Below are 20,127 nucleotides of genomic sequence, written 5' to 3'. Positions count from 1 at the left end.
GCACTGACATTATTTCCATGGCCTGGTAATCAATAAATGTTTTATTAAAAAAAAAAGATATATTTATGTATGTATATTTCATTTTAAGTAATAAGTTAAACAGTGGCTATCTTTGCTCATGAAATAAGCAAATTTTCTTTTCTTTTTGGTACTTATTAATAGTATCCAATTTTCTACAAATACAAATTACTTTTATCAATAGAAAAAAAAATAAAACTTTTTAAAGACATAAACATGTTCTCAGCATGAAAGTATTTATTTATTTACCAACTCTATGAATTTCATTAAACCAATATCCGTGTAGAAAAATCGAGGATGTGGCTAACATCTTTCTTCTGTATCCAGAATAAGGAAGGGCAATAATCTTTATTTTCCCTAAGACTTAGGAGCTATGAATCTACTGAGTGAAGACCAGGGTTTTGCAGTTGCAGGTTTGAGACACTGGGAATAATACAATATCAAGGAGAGGCAGAGGGTGGTTTAGATACATGGCATGCAGTGTAAAAGATGAGTTTTTTAAAAAAATTAAAACAATTGATTATACATATTTGCAGGGTATAGAGTTGAATACCAATACCTGTGTACAATGTGTGATGACCAAATCAGGATAATTAGCATGTTCATCATTACAAAACGTAATTCTTCCTTGGGTCCATTAACCAATTTCTCGCTAATCCCCTTCCCTCCCCCTTTCCCACCTCTACTAACTTCAGTTCTGTTCTCTCCTTCTGAAAGTTCAACATATTACCATGTTTGTCCTCTCTCTCTTTCTTCTCTCTCTTTCCCTTCCTCCCTCCTTTCCTTCCTTCAATTTATTTTTTTACCTCCCAATTATGAGTGAAGACATAAAGTATTTCTCTTTCTGTGCCTGTTGTTTCACTTAGCATAATTTTCTTTACATATCATATGGCTTCTGCCAGAGGAGGCCCCACCCATTATACCAGCCTATTGAATTGGGTCCAATTTCCAATGGTTGGAAGAGAAAGCTATGCTGGCCAGGGCACTGGAACTGATTTGTTACATAGCCCATAAATGTTAAAGCAAGACAAATTTTAAACTATAACACATTCAGGGGGAAAATAAAACTCAAATTTAACTTTCTCTGTGTTTTTCCTATGATATGGAAATTCCTTTACTTATACATTTTGGATCTTTTATATAAGATATCCTCATACTTAGTATGCTTATTTCTCAATAACAATTTATTGGATAACTGTGAAACCAAAGACACAAAAATGATAAGAAAAATAAAATCAGTGTACATAACAATTTGAAGATAACGATTGAAAATATAATACCTCTGTTGTACCATCAATATTCTCTTTTTGACAAATTCCAGGGCACACTGTTCTCCATACATCAGATTCCGTAGTTACCACTGAATCAGTGGAAAAGCTAAATATAAATAAAAGAGGATAAAAGAAATAGAGTTCTGTGTGTGTTTTACTGTTCGTCCAAAATTTATACCATGCATAAAATATGTACTGGGGCACAGGAAACAAAAATGACAGGTCAACAGTTATAGGTACTGTAAACATATCATATTTTTGACTAATTTTTCCACTTAAAAGTAACACAATTGAGTATTATTAACAGAGCACTAAATTTTATGCCATTTTATAAAGTCTACAATAAATGTATGGAGCTGTTTATAGGTACTGACTTTTTAAAAGTTACCTAAGATATGTTATTGAGTAAAAAAAACTTTGTAAAATCTTACTTTTATTAAAAACTCATTTTAAAATATATGAGGATATTTCAAAAAACTCACGAAAGGATTCATATTATCTTTTAATTCTACTTTTTTTCCACAAACTTTTTGAAGTACCCTCGTATACGTGTATATGCATAGATAAAAGTCTGGGAGAATACACATCAAAAATAACAATGATTACTGTATCTCTAGTGGAACTGGGGAGCAGTAGTGGTAAGGAGATGATTCCTAAGTTACACAGTCACTTCTGGAATAGTCACTAATCTATTCATATATCTTTTGGTATTCATGTCTGTATTCTGTATTGTTTTAGAAGCAGTCACTACTTTGTTAAAATTTTTTCTTCAAATGTTTAACTTTGGTCATAATAATAAGGTAAGATTAGTATGTAGGAACTGTGGTAAAAAGCTAAAAGTAGCATACTATAATTTCCATTTTTGACAAACATAATTTCTCACTCCCATTTCCATGTGTGCCCATACCATCTTCTTCATTCCACTCTCCTGTCCACACACCCTTCTTTGTCCTATTCTCTCCTACCTTTCATTCTATCCAGAATTAAACAGAGACAGGTTATGTCATCATCCTATTTCATAATTTATATAACTAATCCCCTTACTAAAGGACATTCGATTATTTCCAAATGTTCACTATTCAAACAATGTTGCAACAAAGATCTGCTCAAATATATCTTTGTGCACTTCCATGGATGTTTCCATGTGATAAAATCTTATAAGAAACTGTGAAGCTTAATATTTGAAACTTTAATACAGTGCGATACACTAAAAAGTTATATTACATTTACTCTCACCACAGTATCACTTAAGTATTTTCTCAAAACTTCAACAACAGAGTGGTAACGATCTTAAAACTGTGGTAGAAACGTATGTTTTTATTTCTGAGATTATGCTTTCTTTCAAATGTTATTGACCATGTAAGGTTCTCCTGCTGTAAATTACCTATTCATGTTCTATGTTCATCCTATGTTGCTAAAAACTCATTTACCTTGTCTTCCTTCTCTGCCCTTTCTTGGTTCTTCTATCTTTCTTATTTTGTCTCTGTTTTCCTCACTGCCCCTTGCATATACTATTCTGATCTCTGGCTTTATGTCTTGGTTCTTACTTTCATAGCCTAGAAAACCCTCCTGATTATCTATCCAGTCATTATGACACAAACTCCAAAAAGTTCTGGTTAGTCCACAGGGACTTCATTCTGCAAGTTTCATAGTGTTTGAAAGTGTTTACCCCAGATGAAAAAAAATACTCAGGCTAAAACTGAACTCATTGTTCCCCTCTACAATTAAGCTCCTACTCCCCCTGCCTAATTTCTCTATTTATATTAATGCACCATCATTCTCCATACTCTCTAAACTCAAACAAGAGGTCATCTCTGAGTTTTCCCTTTGCTTTGCTTTTCCCTTTATTTTCTCTTTGCTCCCAACATTTCTCCAATCACACAACGTCACAATATTCATGCTTCATTTCTATTTCCCCAGTACCACTCCAACAGGCAGTACTACAGAAACGTGCAGTGAAAAATGCCACAGACATGGGTTTAAGTTTCAGCACTTTAGTTATATCATTATGTTATATTCCCCAACTGTTACCTTTTAAAAATTATTTTATGTGTAACTATTATTTCAATGATTAGACTGAAGTCCCTGGAAGGAAAGGGCTACTTTATATACATCTAATTTGTTTTTTAAAATTATTTCTTAAATTGGACATATTTATGGGCTACAGAGTAATATTTTGATACATGTATACAATGTGTGGTGTTCAAATCGGGCTAATTAGCATATTCATCACCCCAAACATTTATCATTTCTTTGTGTTGAGAACATTTGAACTCCTCTTCTTGTCATTTGAAAATATACAATAAATTATTGTTAATTATAGAATCCTAGCACAACTATAAAACACTAGAACTATAGCACAACAACTAAACAATTATTCTTCCTATCTAGCTGTAGATTTGTACTTGTTTTTTTTTTCCTTTTTTTTGTCTTTTTTACTGACCGGCAACGGATTGCAACCCTCAGTGTCGTGCCCGTACCGGACCGGGACCGGCAATGGGATCGCAACCCTCGGTGTTGCTCCCACACCTCGCTCAGCCAGTGAGCGGCCGGTCTGTATGTGGGATCCGAACCCTCGGCGGGAGCGCCGCCACGCTCCCAAGCGGCACACTGTAGCAGTGCGCCACCGGGTTTGTACTTGTTAACCAACTTCTCCCTTTCGCCCTAACCCTCTACTCTTCTCAGCCTCCAGTAACCACAATTCTACTCTCCACTTCTAAGAGATCACCTTTTTTAGCTCTCACATATGAGTGAGAACATGTGGTATTTATCTTTCTGTGCCTGGCTATTTTCACTTAACATATTGTGTTCTAGGCTCATCCATGTTGCTGTGATAACAGGCTTTCATTTTTTTTTCCTGTATGGCTGAGTAGTATTCCATTGTGTGTATACTCTACATTTTGCATATCCATTCATCTGCTGATGTACACTTTCAGGTTGATTGTATATCCCAGCTATTGTGAACAGTGCTACAATAAACCTCGGGGTGCAGGTATCTCTTCAATATGCTGAATTCCGACCGGTTCCCGCTCACTGGCTGAGCGAGGCGCGGGAGCAACACCGAGGGTTGCAATCCCGTTGCCGGTCCCCGGTCCGGTACGGGGGCAACACTGAGGGTTGCGATCCGTTGCCGGACACGGAAAAAGACAAAAAGACAAAAAAAACAACAACAACAACAAAAAAAAACAATATGCTGAATTCCTTTCCTTTGGATAAATACCCACTAATGGGATTGCTGGATTATATGGTGGTTCTATTTTTACTTTTTTTGAGGAACCTCCATATTGTTTTCCATAATGGCTGTACTAATTTACATTCCCACCATCAGTATATATGTATCTAATTCTTCCACAGCATCTAGCCAAGGCGCTTCCCAATTACTGTTTTATTAACCCTCACAATCTTAAGAGTAATTATTTTTATCCCTATTATTATTTAGAGAAGTTTAAATAATCTGCCCAAGATCATAAAGCCAGTAAAAGGTCAAATCAGGTCAAATGCAGGTCTACCTGACTCTAAAACCCATGGTCTTTCCATCCCATAGTATTTCTCTAAGAGGTTTCCAGCATGAAGTCACCAAATATTTGTTAAATGAATGACTCAGTTATGTTTCTTAAACTATTTCAAGTTAACCTGCACAGAACAGTATACTCTTTATTCAAACTATGTTACAGTTGTGTCCAAAATAAGTGATGATATTTACAAGAAATAACTTTGACTCATTACTGCTAGTAAGAATGAGCACGGCGGTGAGTAAAACTCTTTTTTGGGGGGTGTGGGAGTAAACTAATGGTTTTAGTTGAAAGTTAATATCAACGCATTTCCACTGAGTATTACAGAAACTCTGAGAGAGAGTGGTGAACTGGCAGAAGTTCAAATGCAGGATCAGCAAAGTAAGCCTACATTTCCAGAAACCTCACATACACATGCATGTGTGTGCATGCACACACACACACACACACACATACACACACACAGAGAGTATAGGAAAGATTCATATAATCTTTTAATTCTACTTTTCTACATATTTTTTTTTTTTTTCCTTTTTTGTCTTTTTTCGTGTCCGGCAACAGATCGCAACCCTCAGTGTCGTGCCCGTACCGGACCGGGACCGGCAACGGGATCGCAACCCTTGGTGTTGCGCCCGCACCTCGCTCAGCCAGTGAGCAGGAACCGGTCTGTATGTGGGATCCGAACCCTCGGCGGGAGCGCCGCCACGCTCCCAAGCGGCGCACTGTAGCAGTGCGCCACCAGGCCGGCCCTCTACATACTTTTTGAAGAACCCTTCTATAATGTATGTATACAGATAAAATAGATAACACTAAGTAATACAGAAAAAATGAAGTAAGGGAGTTCTAGGGAACAAGTTTAATTTACATAGGGTGATCAAGAAAGACCTCATGAGAACATGACACTGATTAAAGATTCAAAGGGGATGAGGCTGTTGGGAAAGCAAATATCTGGAGAAAGATCATACTAGGTAGAACGAAGAGCCGATGAGAAGTCCCTAAAGCAGAAGTGTACTGATATGTTTGTCTGAGGACCCCAAAAACGTTGTATGGTGTGAGAATAGCAAGAGACAGGCAAATCAATAGGAGGTAGAATCAGAGAGGTAAAGGGGACCCATCATGTAGGACCTAGCAAGTAACTGTAAGGTAAGGATAGAAGAGCACTGAAATAACATGATCTGTCTTAAAATTTAAAAGTAAGGTTTTAGCACCCATGTTAACTGGGTTAAGAACAGACTTTAGGGAGAAGTTAGGGTAATCCAGGTGAAACATGATGATGGCAGCAGGGACAAGCGGGGTGGTAAGGAGCAGTGCAGTTCGAATGTATGTTGAAGGTAGAGAAAGAGGATTCCTTGACAGATCAGAAGAGAGGCGTGGGAGAAGGGGGGTCACGATGGAGATGGCTTCAGGAAGAGCAAATTTTGTCCAGAGTTCTACTTTGGACATGGAGAAATTGAGCATCAGATGACCACATGGAGGAAATCGAGCCATGACTGGTACAAATATATCTTACACTCCTTGGGTATTCACCACACCAAAGTAGCAAAGACTAGGCATAGAATAAACAATAAATACTCGCACACTGCCTGATTTAATCCAGATTAATAACAACCAGCATCTTTATAAAAGTTTAAGTAAAATTCATATAATAAAATGTTTTTGGTTCACACCAACAATATTTCATACATTTCAAAGATATAGAATTATCTTCTCTTTCTTGAAAATGTTACATCCTATGTCTTTCAAGCAACTTTGCTTAAGTTTCATTTTTTTCTTTAAATAACCATTCCAAATGATACTATGATTGTTACTAATCTACAAATACTGTTGAAGGATGTTATAAGCAGATGGATACCTTGGCTGAACTCTGGACTCAGTAACTGCTTGAAGCCTCTCCTGCAAGCAATGGATCTCTGCCCCAGAGTTTTCTTCAGTTTCTTTTAATTGTTGCCGCAAAGAGGATATAAGGTTTTCTAATTCTTGAACTTGTTCTTCGAGTTGTTTAATTTTTTCAATATCTTCCAGAGAAGATAACTTGCCTTTATGATTGATGTCTGTGTCATATGAATAGAAGAAAATGCACATTTCAATAGAAATTTCTTAGTGAAATACCACAATTATTTGTGTGTGCAGAAAATACTCATTCCTCTGAAAAAATAGGTTTTTTAGTGGTAATAACTCAGGTTTCAGTTTGAACTCATTCCAACTGATGAAAACAAGATATAAATAGTGCAATTCAAGATCATTTATTCTATCTTATCATGGTTGTAGAAACCCTAAGTCCTACCATTTTATATCTTTAAATTTAAAACATTTTAGAATCATAGAATATAGAAGTAGAAAGGGACCAGAGATGAGCAGTTCAAACCTTTCATCTCAAGAATGAGAAAGTAGGGACCAGAGAGGTTACAGTGAAATGCTCAGGGTCACTAAGTTATCTCAAATTTTAAAGTAAAAAAGCAAATTACTAAATATTTGGTATAAAAACACCACATTGTGGTATATAATCAAAATTTACCCATGTCTTGCAAACTGATCATCTGAGAATGGGTTGAGAAAAATTCTGTTTCTTCTTTTGATAGGTTCTCTTCTGCAAATTCAAGTTTTACACCGTTTGTTTGATGTCCTGGAATCTATCAAAAACAACAGAAGAAAAGCAGTGACATAAATATATAATTCAGTACTTTGAAATCTTTATTAAAACAACTTTGCATTTAAGATGTTTGTCCATAGTCACCTAAAATTGTGACACTCTGATACAAATATTTTCCCTTCTAAGTTATTTCATGGTCTCTTTTGACACAGCAATTCATATCCTATTCCCTTTGGAGCACTGAAATTGTATTAGTAATATTCTTTGATATCCAGAAGAAAGTTCATTTTACTATAAAAACAGGTGCTTCACAGAATTTTGGTAGAAAGCTCATAACAATATTTATAATATGACTTGGTCTTTGAAATTTCAACTCATACACAATAAATTCATCTCTGGATATATCCTATATGCAATCACATAACTAACAAACGGTATACTGCTCTTTAGGTAAACACAAGGAAGGAATATAATGAAAACAGATAAATCTCTGCTTATTTTCTTAACTATTAAACTAGCTGGCAATATGTCAGATGCATATGTGTATTAATCTATTCATTTATCAAATATTTGATAATCTACTATGTGGCCAGCATTGTGACAAGGGAGAGTAAGAATATAAAATCAGTAAAATAATGTCTGCCCTCACAGAACTTATCAACTAGTTGGGGAAGTAAAATTAAACAATGAGAGAAGTGCTAACCTATGAAGTTTGGCTATAATGACAGTGACACAGGCGAAAGACTAATGTGCATCTGCGTTATTATGAAGCAAGTCAAATTTTATTTGGGCCTCAATCATTTTTGGCAATGATTTGGAAAGGCTATAAGGAGGAAAGTATAAGAGCATTGGTGAAAGAATGACCTATACCATAAGAGGTAAAGACAATGATCTTGCTGAGAGGAGTTTAATTTGGATAAGGAGGGGAAAATAAAACTAGATAAATAAGGTAGATCTAAATCACAGAAGACCTGAAAAGTAAGGGGAAAAAGTTTCAACATGCTAGACCAGATGCACAAAGGAAACCACAGAAGCAGGTGAGCAACAGGATAAAATCTATTTCCTATGAAGACTGTTTCAGCTGGTCACTAGTCTAATCAGGTCCGCTACCCCACTACTCCCCACTACGCACATTTCAACAGAGGACCTTGCCTCTTACTTCCCAGAGAAAATAAAGAACATCAGGTAACTTCTTAAGTTTCCATTCCAACCTTTCTATATCTTTCATCTTATCGTTCAGTAAACATTTATTAAGCCTTTACTATGGGCTAAACAACCACCGTGTTAAGAGGTGGAAATAAAAAACAAGCAGAAAACTCCCTGATTCTGAAGAGTTTAGAACCCAGTGAAAGAAGCAAAAGAATAAATAAATAACGGTAACATACAAAAGTAATGTGATGCAAATGCAAGTTGTACAAGGAGCGATGGGAACATGGAAGAAAGACAGAAGGTAAATCAAGTATTTAAAATAATGGAAAAAGATAAGTGCAGTAAGTGCAGGCTTGAACAGATGCTAAGGGAACAGAGAAAGAAATGTCAAAGTCTAGGAAGACAAGAAAGAAGACGACACAGAGGAAGTAACATCTGAACCAACTGGAACAAGTAGGAACGAACCAAGCAGACTGGAGGGAGAAGGGCAGTATTTGGCAGAAAGAACAGCACGTGAAAAGGCCAGAGGTGTGAAAGATTAGGCTGCTTTTGGGAAACTCTTAAGTACTTCTGTATGGCTAAAATGAAAATTAGAAGATGAAACTAAAAGGTTAGGCAGTGATATATTGCAGTGCTTACTCTGATCCCAACAAACTCTGGGATGCCTCTGCAATTGTAGCTAACTTACTGTGTTAAGATGTAAAATTTATTTATCATTCATTGTGCAGAAAAGAGTTAACACAGCAATCTGGAGAATGACTATCTTTAGAAAGGTCTGCTTGCAAGTTGGGGCCTCGGCTGGAAACTGGGAACTTAACTGGTAAATAGTTCCCTACACTAATATAAAATTTTGCCTAAATGGTAAATGTGGCTTCTTATGCCTAGACTATGCAAACACTAGGTTTTATGCTGAACACATGCTTTTCTTCTGGAAGTCTGGGTTTTGGTACATGCTAAGGCAAAGGGGACCTATGTAACTGATACCTAATCAAAAACTATGGACTCTTTGGCTCAGGTGAGCTTCCTTGATAGACAATACTTTGCATATATTGCCACAACACACTGCTGGAAGAATTAAAGTATGTCCTGTGATTCCACTGGGAGAGGAAGTTTGTGCCCGCTTTGCTACAGACTTTGCCCCATGTGACTTTTCCAACCTTTTCACAGCTGATTTTGCTTTGCATCCTTTTGCTGTAAAAAATCTTAGCCTTAAATACAATTATATGTTGAGTTCTATGAGTCCTTCCAGCAAATAACCAAACCTGGGAGTGGTCTTGGGAACCCCCAACAAACCCATACACTGTATCCTGTTGTAAAGACATCTAAGGCTCAAGTTACATTGATACAGGAATGAAAAAAAAAAAAAATTTGACCTTGTTTTTCTCCTTTTTCCTCCACATTGATGACCAAATTCTTTAGATTCTTCCCTAAAATATCTTATAAACTGTCCCTTCTTCTTTCCTACCTCCCACTGCCACCATATTAATCTCCCTAAAAGTTCAACTTCATTAGGTCTAGACTATGATCACAAATTTCCATCAGCCTGTTAATGTCCACAAAATTCCAGCCTGGCATTCAAACTTGGGTACAATCTATTCCTCTCTAATCTGAGGGTCCATCGCTCTCTCAGCAATATGTCCCCATACCTCACACTTACACCTCCAAGACTTTGATCATATCACTTCTCCCACCTGGAATACTATTCTTCCTCCTCCTTTTTAATCAAAACCTACACATTTTTCATGGTCTAATTCAAGTCCTACTTCCTCCACGAAATTCTCCTTAACTATTTCAGCCTACATTCATCTATCTGTTTGCTTAATTCCAAAAGTATCTACATTTCTCTTCCAAACATTTAATTAAATGTTGCCTTGGATAATTATTTTATATATGTATATCACATTCCTTGAATTAGTTATAAATGTCATTATCTATAAATTTCTTCAGCTTCATGACTTCAATTATATTGTATAGTGCCATATTCCCAGTACACAGAATAATCTGGCATATATCAGCAAATAAGAATTATCGGCTGGATAACTGAATGAGAACGTGTGTGTGTGTGTGTGTGTGTGTGTGTGTTTCATTTCTCTTGTACTCCCTTTAGAGTGTATTTCAATATAGTGGGTAAGGGGTCAGGGGAGAGGACTATCTAAAATCCCCAAGTTTCTGGTTGGATGTCATTCTTCAAAACTAAGAAGAGAGGAGAAGCTGATGTAAGAGAAAGAAGTTAATAAATTCAAGTTTCAATATGTTGATTGAGACATACCTAAATAACTTTTGAGTAGAGATATACAATTAGAAATATGACTCTACAGCCCAGAAGTAAGGAGTGACCTAGACAAACAGATATGGAAGCCATGAAAGTGGATGACAGCAGCATACAGAGTAAGAGAAGGATCAAGTACAGATCCTTGGTAACTATAAACAGGGTGGGCAAAGTCCACAATGGAGGCTTAAAAAGCCACAGAAGCTAAAGAAAGAAAATGTTCTCAGAAAGCAGCAAATACTACAGTCAAGAAATAATAAATCAAAAAGAAAACTATTTCAAAATGAGTGTATGTTTATACCCAAGGTTGGAAAGTGGAGGCTTGAACTTTAAATTCAAGCTACAGAAGTGTTCTTCTTGGGACAAAACAGTTTCTGTTGTTTATTTTTAACTGTTTCCCAACTTAAAAAAATAATCGGTTTATTTTGGAGTACTTCTCAATATTCTTAAAAACAAAAGACTATATAAAATTGACAAATTAAAAGACAATCAACACTGGGCTCCCATTCCTACATGTGCCAACAAGAGGCTGAAGCTGAGCAGCCCCTTTTTGATAAGGCTTGCTTTCTCCAGGTGTCACTTACATTTAGTTATGAGCTAAGGTCATAGTGCATTTACATTTGTGAACCCTGACATATACCTCCTCCGTTTCCATGACCCAATTAAAATGATAGTAAAGAATCTTTAAAAGGTATAAATCCATAATAAACACGAAAATAAGAGATGATTCCAAAGGAGATTTCAAGCAATTTTTGAAAGACAGAAAAGGTGTGGGAAGAGTATTGATTAAGTGAGGCAACAGCAGCCTACAGTACACCCAAAGAGAGCCATAGCTACAGGAGACAGTGCACTTGCCTAGAAAAACCCCAGAGAGGCCCAGGTTTAGAAAAAGCAGGTACAATGACATGCAGGAGGAAGAAGTAGGTCAGAAAACAAATGTATTAACCTTTAATCACAGCACAGCCCTTTCTCCTGGCCAACCCAGTCAAAAGTCTGGTAGCTGGTAAAAGTTCTCAAAAGAAATGGAAAGAACTCTCTGGAGAGAACTAAAGCTAGTGTGGGTATTTATGTTCCAGATCAAAGCATTCCACATTCTGGCACTGGGGAAAGGGGGTATGTCTCTCATCAAAGCCAACTGTTCCCCACTCACTGTCCTACAAGGAAACAGGCAAAATCACAAACACCAATGTGAATTACTTGTTTTTTATTGTAAGCTCTTCTGTACTATTTAATAGTTTCAACTATGTATTATCATAAAGAAAGTCAACACATTTAAAAAAGACAGAAAGAAACAAAGAAACAAGGAAGGAAGGTTAGAAAGCAGAAAGGAAATGTGATAATTAAGAATTCACTGGTGACTTTTGCCAAAGCAAGTTCAGTGGGGTGTAAGTTGGGAGATTGTTTACAGTGGGTAGAAGAGAAAGCAGGAGACGAGGAGATGAGAAATTCTGGCTGTAGTCCATTCTTTCAAAGAATGTGACCACAAAGAGGAAAGAGAACCACAGACAAAAGGAGATGTCAGACTGAAAGAGGACTACTTAGGGTCAAAATAGGAGAGAGGTGAGAAATGTGCAAAGGAAAAGAAGGACAAAAACAGAGAAAAACAGAAACGAGACAAAACACAGAAGGGAGGGAAGAAACAGTATCAATCTTGGAGATGAGGTAAAAGGGGATATTAATAACAGCACAGGAAATAAAATAGCCTTGGTTATTAAAAAGGGGTACCTTGAGACAGAATGATAATAAGGTATCGTATCTGCAAATTTAAAGAAATACGCATAGTCTAGAGGTAGCAAACAGATAATTTATAATTGCCAGCTCTGACACTTGGAGGAAAAAAAAGAGGAGTAGAAGTGGAATTTGGGGCTGGCCCGGTGGCGCACTGCTACAGTGCGCTGCTTGGGGGCGCGGCGGCGCTCCCACCGAGGGTTTGGATCCCACATACAGACCGGTTCCCGCTCACTGGCTGAGCGAGGTGCGGGCGCAACACCGAGGGTTGCGATCCCGTTGCCGGTCCCGGTCCGGTACGGGCGCGACACTGAGGGTTGCGATCCGTTGCCGGACACGAAAAAAGACAAAAAAAAAAAGAAGTGGAATATGTGACTTGAAAAAAGTTGTAAGATTTAGGAATATGTATTGAGGGGACTATCAGAGGATTAATAATCACATAAAGGAAATATCAGGTGACCCTGAGGGTCCAGCTGAGGTCAGAGACCATGATTATGTACTGTCAACAAACTACATCATCATCTAATTTTCTTAGCAGCCTTCAGAAACCCAAGTACAAGCAGAGAAGGACCCCTGAAAGCTGAATAAGGAAAAAGAAAAACAAGAAATCCAGACTGCTAAAGGTACTGGTGAGAAATGATGCAATGATTCTGAATAGGCTATGAAGGGAAATAGAAACAAAAGTAAGAACAGGCAAGGTTAAAGAAGGGCTGTGATCTAGCCACCTGCCCTCCTACTTAGTTATCTATAAAGTACTGGAGTACATTTACAGGATTTAGGAAAGGCTGGATAAGTTGTGCTTAACTGTACAGAAAGAGCGATGGGGAAGGAGAGGAAAGGAGATAGAAGGGGAAGAAAAAAGGGGAGAAGGGGATGTAGAAAAGAAGGAGGGGGGGAGTGGAAGGGAGAAGAGGAAGAGGAATTTCAACTAAAACATCGCTCATAAGCACTATAACTTTTACTGCCTACTACTTAAATCTCTGAAACTTGCCTAAACATTATAATATGATTGAATATCAAAAAGCACCCCAAATAAACAGACACAGAGATCTTTTTGATTTTGTTCCACAACATGAGAATTACAACTCTTATCCTTTATGTCTATTTTTCTGATATAGTTAATAAATTATACCTAGTTTTCTGTGAACACATTTTTAAAACAACTGCTTGAAAATAAAATTGATGTACGTAACACTGTAAAACTAATTAGCTATGTAATAACCAACTAAATTACTAATTTTCTCTAAAACAGAGAGACAGACTCATTGCTTTAAAAAAAGTTATCTGCAAAATTAAATGCAACTGTTTCACGGTTTACAATTTGACATCTTTTTTTTTTTTTCCTTTTTGTCTTTTTTCGTGACCGGCAACGGATCGCAACCCTCAGTGTCGCACCCGTACCGGACCGGGACCGGCAACGGGATCGCAACCCTCGGTGTTGCTCCCGCACCTCGCTCAGCCAGTGAGCGGCTGGTCTGTATGTGGGATCCGAACCCTCAGTGGGAGCGCTGCCGCGCTTCCCAGGCGGCACACTGTAGCAGTGCGTCACCGGGCCGGCCCACAATTTGACATCTTATATATATTTCACTTTATCATGATTTCAAAAACTCTCTAAAGGATTAAATATAATTTAACTTGCAGAAATTCCTTCAGCTCACTGATACAAATTCTTTTTTTTTTTCCCTTTTTGTCTTTTTTCGTGTCCGGCAACGGATCGCAACCCTCAGTGTCGCGCCCGTACCGGACCGGGACTGGCTACGGGATGGCAACCCTCGGTGCTGCGCCCGCACCTCGCTCAGCCAGTGAGCGGGAACCGGTCTGTATGTGGGATCTGAACCCTTGGCGGGAGCGCCACCACACTCCCAAGCGGCGCACTCTCCAGTGCACCACCGGGCCGGCCCCACTGATACAAATTCTCTACTACAATATATGTCACTTTTCCTAATCTCCCTTTTCATGTTCACTTATTTTAGATTCTTGGTTAATAAAGCAGCTTACAAAACAGCAGGTAAAACAATAAATGCAAACAGTATAATACATTTTCCATTTCACAGACCTTGCTTAATTGTGTCTGAAGTACCAAGAGTTTGTTGTATTCTTCTGTTACTTTGTTAAGAAGAGTTTGCATGTTTTCTTCAAAGTCTAAATGATAAACAAACAATCATAATTTCACTCCATAGTAAATGTCTTCATCTTTCAATAAATATTATTCGTCTATTTATAATTTTAGAAAATTGCCTGCTAGAAGTAAACCTCATATATTCTGTAATCAAAAATTAAAATCTCATTAATGTGAAACACTTGCTACAGCGGTAAGTTGAAAATTTCATAAAAAAATGTTAATTTGGTATTCATTAATTTCTACATATATTGTCCATTATCCATACAAATGAACAGGACTTGGAAACATTTTATCTGTGAAAGAACACCAAAAAATTGAGAGTGTAATTTGTTAAAATAAATTAATACCAGCTTAATATATTTCTTATTTCTCAATTTTCTTCTTCTTCTTTTTTTTTTTTTGGTGGCTGGCCGGTAAGGGGATTTGAACCGTTAACCTTGGTGTTATCCTTCTTATTAATTTTTAAAATAATAAATCGTTGACATAAACTTATTCAATAAATACAATAATTTTTAAAGGTTTGGAGCTGCAGTACAGACAGTTAAAGGACAGAATGAGAATGAGAAAAAAGATGGGAGAAGAGGGAGAGAAGATAAAAAGACAAGAAAACTTGCAGACAGCTTCAATTATCTTCATATCACAATGATTGCATTATAAAAATAAAAAATGCAAATTACGCATAAGATTTCATAAATCTGAAAAGAGGACAAAATGTTAAAGATGATAAACTCAACTCAGCAGAGTGACTATATCATGATTAAAGGTAAAAGTTTATCATCAACTGATTTAAGAAAATTAAATACTGTTTAATAATGTGCTAAGTTTTATTACCTTGAAGTTCATATCTATAATCCTGTAATGATGGTTCTTGATTTTCAGAAGTGTAAACACCAGAATTCTCTCTCTCTTCTAAATTTACTTCACATTTTAAAGCAGGTGTATAATATTCACCAAAGACATTGCATATAATCTGTTAATAGCAAAATTAGGAATTAAATAACAGCAAAATTAGCAGAAATAAAATTTTGATTTCTGCCTCTAAAAATCATTAAACATTATTTTTCTAGGTGCAAAAGGCAGTCAAAATGGTACAGAAAAATCAGTAAGAAAACACTCCTCCATATACCAATCAATCTGCAGAAGAAATAATCAAATCTAAATCTCTCTCTCTCTCTATACGTATGACAAAATTCTTCTTCCAGGAAACTATTGATAATCTTCACTGCATAAAACCATAACTTTTTCTGCTTCCTTCTAATAATAAAATATATCTTCTACTTTAATCTACCACTTCCCCAAATTTTGATCCTATTCTCATGTTATCTCTGTAATATCAACTACCCTTGTAAAACCACCACAGGAGATGGATGGAAGTTCAGAAATGATGATTAGAAAGAAGTCTAGAAATTCTAGAGAAATTATATGAAGCAGGAGATTACACTCACATACTTTTCTATAAGATCTGAGAGCAGTTTTCTGAGGTTATACACACACTCAAAAATGTTAAAAATTTGACAAATTGTTTGGGTTGTTCTCCTGAGCAACAGACAATTCTGTAGTTGGTATCCTAACATTTAGAACTCATGCCCCATAATTATTTGATAAGCCCTCCAAATAAGTTTTATCTTTGCCCCTCACACAACTGGAAATAACCATCAACAACTTCTAGACTTAAAAACCAAATTGTTTATTACTTCTATTTCTTGAGATTTGCTTAAAAGTTAAACTATATTGTCAATTAATAATTGAGTTTATTAAACTTTTAGCACAGCCCCTAGGATGGAATTACATCACATCAGAGTTGGTTTCAGAAACCTTAATGATCATCCAATTTACAGATGAAGAAACAGGGACCCAGAAAGATTAAGTAAAGTCCATGGCAACATCAACGATTAGTGTCTATTCTACTGGTAAGATAATTTACCTGAATTTCTTTTGTTTCAAACTGATTACCAGAAAAATTTTAAATGCTCATTTTAAGCTTTAAAACTCAGAAATACTTACTAACTGCAATTCTGAAGTAAGATATTGGGGAAAACAAAGTTGGATGATTCTGTTCATCAAATCAGTAGCAACTTTAAATTTAGCACTTCTTGCCTAAAAGTACTTTTTAACTAATATCTTACCTGTGAAAAATAAGAACATTCTTCAGACACTGCCTTTCGAAGTTTTCCAATAAGAATCTGTAAAGGCTTTGTTTCATCACCTAATAGAGCAGATACTGCATTAAGATATTCAATTTACATATTTAAGTATTATTATTATATTTAATCTATGTTTCAACTGGAAGATTCCCTGCAATAAAATCAGTTTAAAATTTTTTCTGTCAAAGTTTTTTTCCATTGCTCATTGTTAACTGTCTCAGATAATTTGTAATATTTTCAATTTCTATCCTACAAAATGTTATAAAGCAGTGACTTCCAAATTCTTTTTTACTACAACCCAATATAAGAAATACATCATATAATTTATTGTGTACATCCATGTAAAATTGAAACAAAAATTTCACAAACCAGTATTTACCCTTTCTACATGCTATGCACTCAAATTTCTTGTTTTACCCCACTTTTTTACTTAAAAAAACACAACGCTGGTCATTATGCACTAAACTGACTTCATCACCCAGTAATGGACCTATTAATTAAGTTGCAGTTTGAAAAACACTGGACAGACCATCTGAAGAGGATATCAATAAAAATAATATATGCTTAAAATCTTATTAAAACCCAAAGAACTCCTGAAGTGAAAAAGTACAGTATTCTTATTTAAGCCACTCCTGAAATTTAACCTGTTTAACAGTGCAATTCCACTGGAAAAATTTATGAACCACCTGATTCCGAAATTAATGCCTAAAGATACCTTGAATACAGGAAGTCTGGTAACTAAGTGACTAAATAATTATTAAAGACAAAAGTTAACTGGGACTAGTCCATAAACAGGTTGCTTTTCTTCCACTTAAGTTCCCTTAAATGTTGTTGTGACCCACAGTACTATCCTAGTCTTCTGGCTTACTCTACATAGTCTCCCAGGATGTCTCTTTCTTGACCTTGGCCTTTGATGACCTCTATGCTTGATTCTAAATCTTTATCACAAGCCTAAACCTCTCTCCTGAGTTTTAGGCCTCTATTTACAACTACCTACTGGACATTTCTTCTTTAAGCTCAATAGGTACTCTTAACTCAAAATGTTCCAAACTGAATTTATTATTTCTCCTACAAATCTGCTCCTCATCCTCTTTGTGACTGGAACCACCTCCAATCCAGTTACCCAAACTAGAAACTTAGGGATCATTCTCAATCCCTCCCACTTTTATTGCTAATATTAACTGTAAATTACAGCTTTTTTTTTTTTTTTTTAACTCTAATTTAACTGTTCTCTCCATCCTCAATGGTACTTAGTTCAATATCTCATTGTTTACCAGAATTCCTGCAAAGCTGCCTAACTGGTCTTCCCATGACTAATCTCACCTCCTCCAATTCACTCCAATGGTGTCATCTTAAAATAAAAATGTGTTATACCTGCTATTTAAAATCCTGCAGTAGGTCTTATCACCAACATCATAAAGCTTAAACATGGTTCATTCAGCGTACATAAAGCTTTTTCTGATCAATCTCTTGGCGTGATATCCCACTACTTTCTCACAAACCCTGAACTCTGAACTCTCCGAAATGGATGCACTTACACCTCAATGCTTAAGCCTCCAGAACCTACCCTAAAATTCCAACCCTACTACTCCTGCCCTACTCATCCTCCCAAGAAACACTAGATTTTTGTCTTTTCTCCTTTCATTCTTCCTACTCATTCTTCTATTATAGAAATTATCAGTTTATTTTATATAAGCTTTCCCAGAGGACTGTGACTTCCTATGGGAAAATGATTCAGTGATTTTAGCTTTCTTCAACACTTAAATGAATGTCCAGTGATTATAAGAACAAATGAATCCAAGATTGGGATATACGAGTCACGCAAGACAAGGACAGAATTACGGAATAGTGCACTCTAAGAGATACTTTATTTGCTTGATGGTACTTACATAGTCAGAAACCACTTACCTGTTTCTTGTGTTTTTATATTCTGTAGCTCTAACTGGTGTAATTCCTGAAGTTCCTTGATCTTTTCCTCTTGAGCAAAAATAAGCTCCTCTTTAAGACTGCAAAGAGCTTTATCTTTTTCATTTTCCATATATTCACGAATCTGATCCACATGAGTTGAATAAACCAGAGAGAGGCATATGCGTTGGGCTTCCATTTGTAGCCTTAAATCATTCTTAAAGTGAATGTATATAAACATTAAAAATGTTTTAAATGGCTTCAAATAATTTAACTTTTATTTCTTTGTATATACTGACTGTAAGAAGGAAATACATGAAACTATAGTTTAAAAATTCATATAAGACAACTGAAAGTCCAATTTAATCATTTTCTCTTCTTTCTGCTGCACTGATCTACTTGTCTTTTTAAAAAAGTAGCACAATGTATTCACTACCTCAATTTTACAGTAAATTTTGATATCTGGTATAGCTCGTATAGCTCTTGATTTTTGTTTTAAAATAACATTTTTAAATGCAAAGAAATGCAAAGAGTAATGTAATAAACACTTATATACTCACAACCCTAATTAACAAACACTGTATTAACATTTTGTCTTACTTTTTTTCATTGCCTTCTCCCTACAAAACTCTTTTTTGGTTTAGAAAGAAAACATTATAGATAAAATTTAATCCACTATGTTCCCATTACTCTTTCCCCACAGGCAACCATAAACTGGTAAAAGTCTGATTCATTTCTTATACTATCACTTCTCAATGTAAATAATGCTTTATATTTTATATTTTTAACAATTTACAGAAATGGTATAAAAATGGTACTTATTTTGCAAACTACTTTTTCTCATTCAATATGCCTCTGAGACCTATCCACGTAGACACAGATTAATTTTAACTGTGGTATAGTATATATAAATATACCACAATTTGTACATTTCCTTTCTGGAGATCAACTGGATTATTTCTAATTATTGAATATTTTTTAATATGCTGCAGTAAATTCTTATACATATCCCCTTGGGTAAAGTGCTAATGTTTCCCTAGTATAGTGGTTCTCAAACTTTAGCAGGCATCAGAATGACCTGGAGTACCTATTAAAACAGGTTGTAGCGGGCCGGCCCGGTGGCGCACTGCTACAGTGCGCCGCTTGGGAAGCGCGGCGGCGCTCCTGCCGAGGGTTCGGATCCCACATACAGACCGGCCGCTCACTGGCTGAGCGAGGTGCGGGAGCAACACCGAGGGTTGCAATCCCGTAGCCGGTCCCAGTCCGGTACGGGCGCGACACTGAGGGTTGCGATCTGTTGCTGGTCACGAAAAAAGACAAAAAGGAAAAACAAAACAAAACAAAAAAAAACAGGTTGTAGGCCCCACCCCTAGAGTTTGGGGTAGGGCCTCAAAATTTGAATTCTAATCTGCTTCCAAG

At 36.3% G+C, this 20,127-nt stretch overlaps 1 protein-coding gene across 1 annotated transcript in view; it reads right to left on the bottom strand.

Moving 5' to 3' along the window:
• AKAP9 (A kinase (PRKA) anchor protein 9) overlaps window positions 1-20,127 on the bottom strand; it is a 136,932-nt gene that overhangs the window by 69,276 nt on the left and 47,529 nt on the right. Inside the window, exons 9-15 of the mRNA XM_008572140.1 lie at window positions 18,712-18,925; window positions 16,786-16,865; window positions 15,491-15,629; window positions 14,594-14,679; window positions 7,317-7,431; window positions 6,654-6,852; window positions 1,299-1,395 (exon numbers count right to left, since the gene is read on the bottom strand). Of these exons, the coding sequence (XP_008570362.1) occupies window positions 1,299-1,395; window positions 6,654-6,852; window positions 7,317-7,431; window positions 14,594-14,679; window positions 15,491-15,629; window positions 16,786-16,865; window positions 18,712-18,925 (930 nt within the window). The remainder of the gene's footprint in view (window positions 1-1,298; window positions 1,396-6,653; window positions 6,853-7,316; window positions 7,432-14,593; window positions 14,680-15,490; window positions 15,630-16,785; window positions 16,866-18,711; window positions 18,926-20,127) is intronic.

The sequence above is a fragment of the Galeopterus variegatus genome, unplaced genomic scaffold (assembly GCF_000696425.1).
Source record: "Galeopterus variegatus unplaced genomic scaffold, G_variegatus-3.0.2 Scaffold46, whole genome shotgun sequence".
Lineage (NCBI taxonomy): Eukaryota > Metazoa > Chordata > Mammalia > Dermoptera > Cynocephalidae > Galeopterus > Galeopterus variegatus.
This window is presented reverse-complemented; position numbering and strand designations above follow the sequence as displayed.